The sequence below is a fragment of the Penaeus vannamei genome, chromosome 10 (assembly GCF_042767895.1).
Source record: "Penaeus vannamei isolate JL-2024 chromosome 10, ASM4276789v1, whole genome shotgun sequence".
Lineage (NCBI taxonomy): Eukaryota > Metazoa > Arthropoda > Malacostraca > Decapoda > Penaeidae > Penaeus > Penaeus vannamei.
Window position 1 is genome coordinate 44,660,797 of NC_091558.1, and position 11,084 is coordinate 44,671,880.

The 11,084-nt window shown below is 57.3% G+C and overlaps 2 protein-coding genes across 2 annotated transcripts in view; both read left to right on the top strand.

Annotated features, from left to right (window-relative positions):
* Positions 1-276, top strand: part of LOC138863065 (uncharacterized protein DDB_G0290587-like) — a gene marked incomplete at its 5' end in the record, with an annotated part of 569 nt that extends 293 nt beyond the window's left edge. The window contains one exon of the mRNA XM_070126796.1: positions 1-276. This exon is cut by the window's left edge and continues 121 nt beyond it. Within this exon, the coding sequence (XP_069982897.1) occupies positions 1-276 (276 nt within the window).
* Positions 1-10,716, top strand: part of ds (dachsous cadherin-related 1) — a 230,043-nt gene extending 219,327 nt beyond the window's left edge. Inside the window, exons 12-18 of the mRNA XM_070126730.1 lie at positions 310-438; positions 898-2,786; positions 2,906-3,154; positions 3,267-4,135; positions 4,259-4,590; positions 4,965-5,233; positions 5,425-10,716. Coding sequence (XP_069982831.1) covers positions 310-438; positions 898-2,786; positions 2,906-3,154; positions 3,267-4,135; positions 4,259-4,590; positions 4,965-5,233; positions 5,425-7,978 — 6,291 coding nt within the window. The 3' untranslated portion in view covers positions 7,979-10,716. The remainder of the gene's footprint in view (positions 1-309; positions 439-897; positions 2,787-2,905; positions 3,155-3,266; positions 4,136-4,258; positions 4,591-4,964; positions 5,234-5,424) is intronic.
* The last annotated feature ends 368 nt before the right edge of the window (positions 10,717-11,084 follow it).

Here is an 11,084-nt window from a genome sequence, read left to right on the forward strand (position 1 = left end):
ACTACTACTACTACTACTACTACTACTGCTACTACCACTACTACCGCTACTACCACTATTACTACCACTACCACTACTACTACTACTACTACTACTACTACTACTACTACTACTACTACTACTACTACTACTACTACTACTACTACTACTACTACTACTACTACCACCACTACTACCATTACAACTACCCCCATTACCACTCCTCGCAGCCCCAACCCACACCCACCCCTACTCCTCCTACCACCATTCTATGCATCACAACGGCTCATGAATTAACCTCTCCCCCCCACCCCCCTTTACTTGATGCAGGTTCGAGCCACCGATCGGGACGAAGGGAATAACGCGTCCATTACCTATTCGTTCATCACCAATGACGAATCCGATGACGATTCTGCCTTCACCATCAATCCCACGACCGGCATCATCACCACCACCAAGGTTTGTGGTCGTTGGGTTCGTTTGGGGGCGATGAGGTGTGGTGTTTGGTTTTGTTTGCTGTGTTTTTTTTTACTGTTTTGTTTGTGTGTGTGTGTGTGTGTGTGTGTGTGTGTGTGTGTTTTGTCTATGTATCTGCCTTTCTCTCTATCTCTCTTTCTCTCTCTCTCTCTCTCTCTCTCTCTCGCTCTCTCTCTCTCTCTCTCTCTCTCTCTCTCTCTCTCTCTGTCTTTCTTTCTTTCTTTCTCTCTCTCTCTCTCTCTCTCTCTCTCTCTCTCTCTCTCTCTCTCTCTCTCTCTCTCTCACTCACTCTCTCTTGGTAATTTTATATTTACTTTGTTCGGAATCTTGTCTCTCTAAGATCGGGTTTAAGATGAATGAGAGAGAGAAAAAAGTATGAAGCCCCATATTTCTGCTTTCCCTTCCGCCTGCTCGTCTCCCTCACGCGTCGCTCTCCCGCAGGTGCTGGACCACGAGGCGAAGCAGGAGTACCGCGTGGTGGTGATGGCGAGCGACCAGGGCAACCCTCCCAGGAACGTCACCAAGCTGATTCAGATCGAGGTGCTGGACCTGAACGACAACCGGCCGACCTTCCCGGCGTCGTCGATGACTTTCCGGGTGAAGGAGGGGGTGGAGGTGGGCGAGGAGGTGGGCTCGGTCATCGCCGTGGACCGCGACGCCAACGAGAACGGCCGCGTCACCTACACGATCCTGTCGGGCAACACCTTCGGCACGTTCGACATCAACAAGACGACGGGGCAGGTGTTCACGGCCAGGGAGGTGGACTTCGAGCTCACGGCCGAGTACATGCTGCAGGTGAAGGCCGTGGACGCGTCGTCCACCAACCCGCAGAGCTCCATCATCAACGTGAAGATCGAGGTGCAGGACGAGAACGACCAGTCGCCCGTGTTCAAGGACGACCCCATCATCTTCTCCATCAGCGAGAACACGGCCATCGGCACGCCCGTCTGGAACTTCACCGCCACCGACCTCGACTCGGGCGACAACGGCTACCTGCAGTACGCGCTCACGCAGCAGTCGCCGAAGAAGGTGTTCAAGCTGGACTCGACGACGGGCATGCTGACGCTCATGGCGCCGCTGGACTACGAGGAGCACCTCGAGTTCACGCTGGTGGTCACGGCGTCGGACCAGCCGCGCGACGAGACCAAGCGGCGCCAGGCCTCCGTCACGGCGCGCATCCTCATCGAGGACTACAACGACAACTCGCCCAAGTTCGTGTCCCGCGGCCGCGTCGACATCATGGAGGACGAGCCGCGCGGCTTCCCCGTGCTGCACGTCATCGCCACGGACGAGGACTCGCTCGACAACGGCCGCGTCACGTACATCATCACGTCCGGCAACGAGGACGGCAGCTTCGCCCTGGACTACGAGACCGGCGTGCTGACCATCGTCAAGGCGCTGGACCGCGAGCGCGCCACGCAGTACCGCCTCAACGTGACGGCCAGCGACCACGGCCAGCCGCCGCGCTCCGCCATGCAGGTCATCGAGGTGTTCATCGAGGACGTGAACGACAACCCGCCCAAGTTCAGCCAGCCGGTGTACAAGGCCAACGTGTCCGAGGGCGCGCCCCCGGGCACGTCCGTGATCCGCGTCACGGCCACGGACCGCGACTACGGCACCAACAGCAACCTCACGTACATCATCCCGGCCGGCATCGGCGACAACAAGTTCCGCATCAACCCCGGCACGGGCGAGATCCACACGGTGGCCACGCTGGACCGCGAGGAGAAGGACCAGTACACGCTGACCATCTACGTGCGCGACGGCTCGTTCCCGGCGCAGTACGACACGGCGTCGGTCCTCGTCACGCTCACGGACGTCAACGACCACGCGCCCGAGTTCCGCGACTCCTGCTACCCGCTGCGCGTGCCCGAGAACACCGACCTGTCCGTCATCCACACCGTCCTGGCCACCGACAGGGACGCCGGCTTCAACGGCCGCGTCAGGTACTCCATCACCGACGGCAACATCAACAACAAGTTCAGCATCGGCTCGTACACGGGCCAGCTGTCGTCGCGGCCGCTGGACCGCGAGGCCAGTGCCAAGTACTTCCTGGTCATCACGGCCGAGGACCGCGCCTCCTCGCCGCTGCGGGGCATCTGCAACATCACCATCACGGTGGAGGACCAGAACGACAACGACCCCAAGTTCTCGCAGAATCGGTACACGGCGTCGCTGCCGGAGGACGCGCCGCCGGGGACGACCGTCCTGACGGTGCGGGCCACGGACGAGGACCACGGGGAGAACGCGCGGATAACGTACTCGCTCAGCAACGAGACGCAGTGGCTCTTCAAGATCGACAACGAAACGGGTGTCATCACGACGGCCGGGTAAGGCATCGCACTCTGGGTTTTTGCTGCAATATCTTCATCACACGCGGGCAAACTAGCCTAATCTTTGAGTAAATCGATTGACATGTTTCTAATTTTCTATCTTCAATTCCCGACAGAACCTTCGATCGCGAGAAGAAGAGCGTGTACACGTTCGAGGTGAGAGCCACCGACGGGGGGCGCTACGACTCGCGCTCAGAGAAGACGCAGGTCCAGATCACCATCACGGACGTGAACGACAACAAGCCCGTGTTCAGCCTGTATCCGTTCACGGTGGACGTCCCGGGCTACTACCACCCCGGCAACCAGCTGATTCAAGTCACCGCCTCCGACAAGGACGAAGGAGTCAACGCAGACATTTTCTTCAGGTATGTTTGTGACTTTTCCTCCGCTTGCCCATTCACCTTTTGTTATTGAGACAAACTTTTATCCCGCCAAAAGGAGCAGAATGAGGATAATGATAATGATTATATCCCGCAGCTTGGTCAACAAGTCAGAGAACAACAAGTTCCGCATCAACCCCGAGACGGGCATCGTCACCGCCACGAGCCAGCTGGGCCTTGAGAGCGGCGACTTGTTCCACCTGGAGGTCATCGCCAGGGACCGCGGGACGCCGTTCCAGTCGTCGACGGGCCTGGTGGAGATCCGCGTCGGCAACGCCTCGGCGACGACGCTCAAATTCCACAGCTCGAACTATTCCGTGGAGCTGGACGAGAACGCGCCGGCGGGCACGGACGTGATTCAGGTCGGGGTGTACCGCACGGACGCCCGCCTCCCCAGGATCACGTACAGCTTCGGCTCCTGCAACGAGGACAACATCTTCGACATCAACAGCAACAACGGTCTGATCCGGGTGCGGAACCCGGAGCGCCTCGACTACGAAACGCTGCCGAAGATGAGGCTGATCGTGGTGGCGCGCGCGGAGAGCGAGGTCCCCCTCTACGCCTACACGAGCGTCTGGATCACCCTGGTCGACGTCAACGACAACACGCCGCGCTTCACGCAGGACCAGTACATCTCCTCGGTGTGGGAGGGGTACAACAAGGGCGCCTACGTCATGCAGGTCTCGGCCACGGACGACGACACGGGCGCGAACGCGAACATCGTCTACCACATCGTGGACGGCAACCACGACAACGCCTTCGTCATCGACCCTCCGTTTTCGGGCATAGTCAAGACGAACATCGTGCTGGACCGCGAGATCCGCGACGCCTACAAGCTGACCATCATCGCCACCGACGAGGGCGCGCCGCAGCTGACGGGCACCTGCACCCTCAGGATCAACATCGTGGACGCCAACGACAACCAGCCCACGTTCCCGCCGCACTCCATCGTCCAGGTGTCCGAAGGTGAGGCGCTGACCCAGTTTTACATCGCTCATTCCCTCCCGAAAAGGATTGACGTGTGAAATGTTGAATGCAGAGAGTAAGTACAGTGTAAGTGTAACCCATGTCCCCGTTTTCCCCTTCCAGGATCCGAGGTGGGCACCGTGATCACCACCATCACGGCCAACGACGTGGACACGAACCCCGCCATCACGTACAACTTCGCCACGGACGGAAACCCGCACAACATGTTCAGCATCGACAAGTTCAGCGGCAAGATCACCCTGGCGGCGCCTCTGGACCACGAGGCGCGGGCGGAGTACATGCTCCAGGTGGAGGCGTCCGACACCGCCCACGTAGCCACCACGTCCATCACGGTCCAGGTCGTCGACGAGAACGACAACACGCCCGTCTTCACGCAGCAGGCGTATCAGGTGGAGCTGCCCGAGCTCTCTCCTTCGGGAACCTCCGTGATCAGGGTGAGTGGCGGGAAGGGGACCGACCGCGCTGAAATGTCATTCAAAAGAATTTACAAGCTGATGTGTACATCGCTGAAATACCAATCGATATTCAGTCAAGTGAACACATTAATTATTGTTGTTAAGTATTGTACCATTGCCTTCACTTTAACTGAAAATTAATTTTAAGCTTCAACAAATCAGAGGCATTGTGCCAATTATGTAGCATTTTTTAGGAATTGCATTTTGTCAAAAAATTGTATACGGTGAATGCACTCAAGATTTGTTCTATAATTTTGTAGTTTAAACTTATTCAAATTCGTGGGTGATTCGCGCACACTGACTCACCTTGCGAGGACTGCCCCTGACGCCGCCCCCCCTCCCTCCCCCGGCAGGTGAACGCCACCGACGCCGACGCAGGCATCAACGCCCGCGTCACCTACAGCCTGGGCACGGCCTCCGACGCCGGCTTCTACATCAGCGAGCGCACGGGCGTCATCTACACCAACTCCTCGGTGCACTACAACCCCCGGCAGCCCGTGATCCAGCTCGTGGTGACGGCGAGGGACGGAGGACGCCCCTCGCTCGCCGCCGTGGCCGCCGTCAGGATCCAGGTCACTGACGTCAACGACAACGCGCCCAAGTTCTCGCGAGAAGTGTACACGTAAGGGCCATCTTAAGTTTCTTTGGTTTTCGTAGATAGTGATTTCCGTTGGCAGACTGAAAGCATGGGCTTCAGTAGGGTGTCTGTGTGTGTGTGTGGCTGGCTGGGTTGCTGGCTGGCTGTGTCTGTGTGAATAACCATGTCTGCACACTTATTGTACGCTTGCATGCTCATTTCCCTCTCCTCGGCAGGGCCAACGTCAGCGAGAACGCCCCCCGCGGCCACATCGTCACGCGGGTCTCGGCCTCCGACATGGACGAGTCTCGCCTCAACCGGAACATCGACTACAAGATCGTGGGCGGCAACGAGCTCAACGCCTTCCAGATCACGAGCAGCACCGGCAAGATCCTGCTGGTGAAGCGCCTGGACCGCGAGCAGCACGCGCAGTTCCGGCTGGTGACGCTGGCCACCGACCGCGGCCACCCCGCCCGCAACGCCACCGCCGAGGTCGTCATCACCGTGGGCGACGTGAACGACCACGCGCCCGTCTTCAACCAGAGCGTGTACAGCGTGGTCGTGAGCGAGTCCCTCGGCGTCGGCGCCTCCATCCTGCAGGTCCTGGCCACCGACGACGACGCCGGAGACAACGCCAGGATCCATTACGACATCACCTCGGGCAACGACCACCAGGTCTTCGCCCTCGACCCCGACAGCGGCCTCATCATCCTCCGGGAGTCGCTGGACTTCGACGAAGTCCCCGAGTACAGGTTCATCGTGAGGGCGACCGACAGCAACCGCCACCATCCCCTCTCCGCCCTCGCCACGGTCAACATCACCCTCTACGACGAGAACGACAATGCGCCGCAGTTCCCCGTGGACAAGTACCTCGAGTTCGTGGAGGAGAACGCCCCCGTCGGCACCACCGTCTTCACGGCCCACGCCAACGACGCCGACAGGGGGCAGTACGGGGCCGTCAACTACTCCATCCCTGAAGGGAAGGACATGGACAAGTTCAGCGTGAACCACAAGACGGGCGTCGTGGTCACGCAGGCGGTGTTCGACTACGAGGCCAAGCAGATCTACTCGTTCATGCTCCGCGCCGTGGACGCCGGCGGCAAGTCGGCCGTCGTCATGGTGCAGGTCAACGTCGAGAGCAAGGACGAGTTCGCGCCCGAGTTCCTGGAGCGCAACTACAACTTCGCCATCCCCACCAACCTGGAGGCGGGCGCCGTCGTGGGCCGCGTGGAGGCCACGGACAAGGACGAGGGGCCCGACGGCCGCGTCTTCTACTCGCTCCTGACCTCCTCGCAGACCTACAAGATCAACAGGACGTCCGGAGAGATCACGGTGCGCCGCGTCGGAGGCCGCGACGAAGGACTCACTCGCCTGAAGATTGTGGCGACGTCGGGCCTGGTGGGGTCGCTGCAGGCCGTGGCCGAGGCCGAGGTCAGCGTGGGCGGCAGGAACGGCACGTGGAACACCACCACTCCGGCCGTCACGGGAGGCCAGGACTCGGGCGGGCTGGCCACCTGGGCCATCGGCCTCCTCATCGCCCTCATCTTCCTGGTGCTCATTTTCGGCGGCGCTTTCCTCTTCCTGTACCGGCGGAACCTGCGCGCCCGGAAGCCGGCCATGACCGACCAGTTCGACACCTCCTTCGACACCATCGACATCCGGCCTCCTCCCACGGCGCCCGCTGACCTGTCTCAGTACCCGCCCCGCTACAACGACCTGCCGCACTACGACCACCACGGCGAGCGCAGCCACCACCACGGCAACACGACCTCCGAGATGAGCGAGCAGAGCCAGAGCGCCAGCAGCGGCCGGGGCAGCGCCGACGACAACGAGGACGTGGAGGACGAGGAGATCCGCATGATCAACGAGGGGCCGCTGATCCAGCAGCAGAAGCTGCGGGAGCGGCTGGGCCTGCCCGACTCGGGCATCCGCGACGACGACAACATGAGCGACGTGTCCGTGCACAACACTCAGGAATACCTCGCGCGGCTCGGCATCGACACGACCAAGAGCGAGTCGACCAAGGGCTCGCAGGACCTGGCGCACTCCATGGAGAGCATGCACATGTTCGACGACGAGGGCGGAGGCGAGGCGGACGGCATGGACATCAGCAACCTCATCTACGCCAAGCTGAACGAGGTCACGCCCGAGGAGGAGTCCTCCATCATGGACGGCACCAGAGCCTTCGGCTTCGGCGACGAGAGCCAACCCTCCATGACGGGCTCCCTCAGCTCCATCGTGCACAGCGAGGAGGAGCTCCAGGGCTCCTACAACTGGGACTACCTGCTGGACTGGGGGCCGCAGTACCAGCCGCTCGCCCACGTCTTCTCGGAGATCGCTCGCCTCAAGGACGACTCAGCGCCCAACTACAGCCGCGAGCCCATGAAAAAGACGTTGAACCCTCAGGTGAAGACGATCCCGCCGCCTCTGCTGACCAGCGTCGCGCCCCGCTCCATCGCCCCGGTCGCCCTCAGCTCGGTGCGAACTAGTCAGATGACTCTGCCCTCGCTGCCTCGCTCCCCCATCAGCCACGAATCGTCCTTCACCTCCCCTGCCATGTCGCCCTCATTCAGCCCCTCCCTCTCCCCCCTAGCCACGCGCTCCCCCTCCATCTCCCCGCTCATGACGCCGGGCAGCGTCACCCACGCGACGTCCACCGCCGCCGCCGCCGTCGCCCAGACCTCGGCCACGTCGACGCCTCACCACGGGCGGCCGGTGGGGCAGCGGCCGGGGCCGGCGGGGCTCATGGCCGGCGCTTCGTCGGGCTCGGAGACCGAGCTCAGGATATAGCCGTCACTCTACCCTCCACTCCAACACCAGCGCCGCCATCACCACCACCATCATCATTATCAGCAGTCACCCTCTCCCTCGGCGTGAACGGCTAGGACGGCGGCGCGCTCCGAGCGGGTCGCCGCCTCGACGCAGCGGAACTCGAGCGGCTGTTGCAGATGTGATATACTCAAGGGTGTAACGTTGCCAAATGTCTTTAATCGAATGATGCGCGATGTTTTGTATATTTGTGAATATTTAGTGTTTGAATCAAAACTGGCATCGGACGAGACAAAGCGTCGAGAGTTACACCCGCAGGAGAGACTTGAGAGTCTCAAGCCAGGGAAAATGGATGCCGGTGTTGTGTTGTTTTGACAAACAGAAAAAAGGCTTCCGGAATATTATATTCGTTGAGATGTATCGATGTGCAAATGACTGACAGTGTACAGTATCGGAGGCTGTTGACAAGGCAAGGACCTGTATATATAGAACTGCATAATTAGGAGACACGCAGTGATTACCACACTTAGTAGATGTCACGGAGGGTGAGTTACTGCCTCAGATGGTGCGACATGCAACGCGGTGCATTCTGTAGCAAGTGCTAAGTGAGAAAAGGGTCGAGCATATCAGGACACTCCTCGAGTTCTCAGCCAGTGCTTCTCATGCTTACCAAGATGCGGACAGTGTGCGCGTATGTGTATATTCACACACACACTCGACATATGCATTCATGTACTCGTACGCATATTCACATACACATATCAACTTTTATATAGATATACACTTACACATTCGCATGCACGTACATATACACATACACTTAAACATACACATACACACATACATTATACACACACACAGGCAGTACACATACACATATTGAAATGCACATGTATATACAGTGGTTTACAAAAAAAGACTAGGAACTGGCGCACGGGAGCGCGGGAGCCAACAGGACCCGGGCCCCCTGGAGTCCGGTGTCGTTGCGCTTAAGTGAGTCCGCATGACAGTGCCTCAGATGGAACATGGGACCGTGACCTCTCCGAACGCAGCCATGACCCCAGCCGCGAGAGAGCCAGAAGTGCCTCGAAGGACGCCGCGCCCGCGACCTGGTTTCGTCCCGGAAGCGAGGGCGAGGGGCGTGTCGAGGGTGGCGCCCACGCCCACCGCGCCCGCCCTTCGCTCCTGCTGACACCTGCTGAACTGACCTGCATTTTCCCTTTTCCTTCGGTGGGGGAGAGGCCACGTTTTCCTTAGACATTTTCCTCTCGCAATTGTCTTAGTGTAGGGCGCCTGCCAGGGGCTCCCGCGCTCACCGGGTGCCTGCCGGGTCGGGTTTTCCTCCTGCAGGCGACGTCGACGGGCGCGCGTGGGTCAGGTTCCTCGGTCCTCGCGAGGTTGAAGTGCGTTTTGCGTGAAATACTCAGACGATTTCCTCCTGAACGCTGTTTTGACGTGTTGCTTTTCCGAGTTGCAAGCACGGGTCGCAAGCAGCACCACACGTTGCCATTCCTAACCTCCGGACGCGGGGGAAAAGTGCCGCGCTGGAGAAGTGCCATTCTTGATGTGTTTGTGTCAACCAGACTGACGATGTGCCAATACCCTCGAGATGCCAAATTCACCCAAGAACCGTCTCTAGAAATCTCGTTGCTAAGCTCACCCCCCCCCACACTCCCCTCCCTTCCCCACCATGCGCGAGACCAGTGCCTCCCCCCTCCCCCCCTCCACGCTCCTCCCCATGTGCCAACACCCCCACCCCACGTCCCCTCCCCTCCCCCCCAGCCCAACATCGCGACCAGCAGAGACGCCAGGTGAACCATTCGACGAGAAGTGCCACGCGCCCCTGCCCTACCCCCGCCCCCCTTCCCCCCTTCCCTGTCGCCGGCGGTGCCACCCCAGAGCCGCCGAAGTGCCAACCAACCCCCTACCCCCCCCCACGACGCCTCCGCTGCCCAGTGCCCAAGCTCGGGGTGCTGGCAGTCGGTCTATGTGCCAAGTGTTTCCCCCGAAATCCTGTTGGTCAGTCCGAAATCTGTATAGCCGATTTGTTGTAAATTATTCTACGAGGTCTGATCCTTAGTCCTCTCAACTTGGATTTGAGAGCCAAAAATTAAACGTAATAGATTATTTATAAGTGTTGAAGTGTTCGACGTTCATTTTCTCCTTTGTTGTTTTATATGAAGTTAAACTTGTGCAATGCCATGTAACGATAAGTGTCTCAGTATATTTTTTTTTCGTTTGAATTTAGTTTCGGATGCGTTAAAAATGGAATTAAAAAAAAAAAAACGTTTTCACCTGAACTAAATCACACCCCATCATCGAATATATATCTATATATTTTTGTTTTCATTTTTTTTTCTTTGTTCTTTCTTGAAGTGTTTACCAAAGGCCATCTCCGGCTCTCCTGCTGCTAGCAAGGCCTTCGCACATGGTTGATCTCCTGTGTGAAATAATACGATTTTCGCCTCTAAGTGTCACGTGGGCGACCCACCCCTGACACCCTCCCCCGCCAAATCAAAATGTACCTATTACATAGAAAAATAAAATCTGCCGTTGGTTGCAGGTTATGTGTCTTTTTATGTTTTTTTGTTTTTTGTTTTTTTGTTTTTTGTTTTTTTCCTTTTCTGTATATAGTTCTCAAGGTTTCTCTTCTCTGTACAGTTCATTTGTGTACACACAGAAATTTGTATAATTTTGTATTGTGATAACGCTATATACCTTCGCCGAGGTATAAAATTTAATAAAGAAATAGTTGATAATCCACGTGTTTTACTTCAACCACAACCGCAGGTATTTATCAGCGCAAAAATGGACTCTCCTTTACCGACACAATATTGCAAGTCAACTAGCTGCATTTTTTATTATGTACACACACACATACATATATATATGCGTGTATATATATATATATATATATATATATATATATATATATATATATATATATTACAAAGGAGTTAGAAATTACTCAAGACCCCAATATTGGAACTGAAGGAAAATGAGTTAGAAACAAACGGGGTAGACATAAGAATAACCACAGAGTACATGTCACCTCATATATCGATGTGGTCACTAGAAAATTACCAAAAATTAATCTTAAAAAAGTTCAAGAGCCTGGAAGAAATGC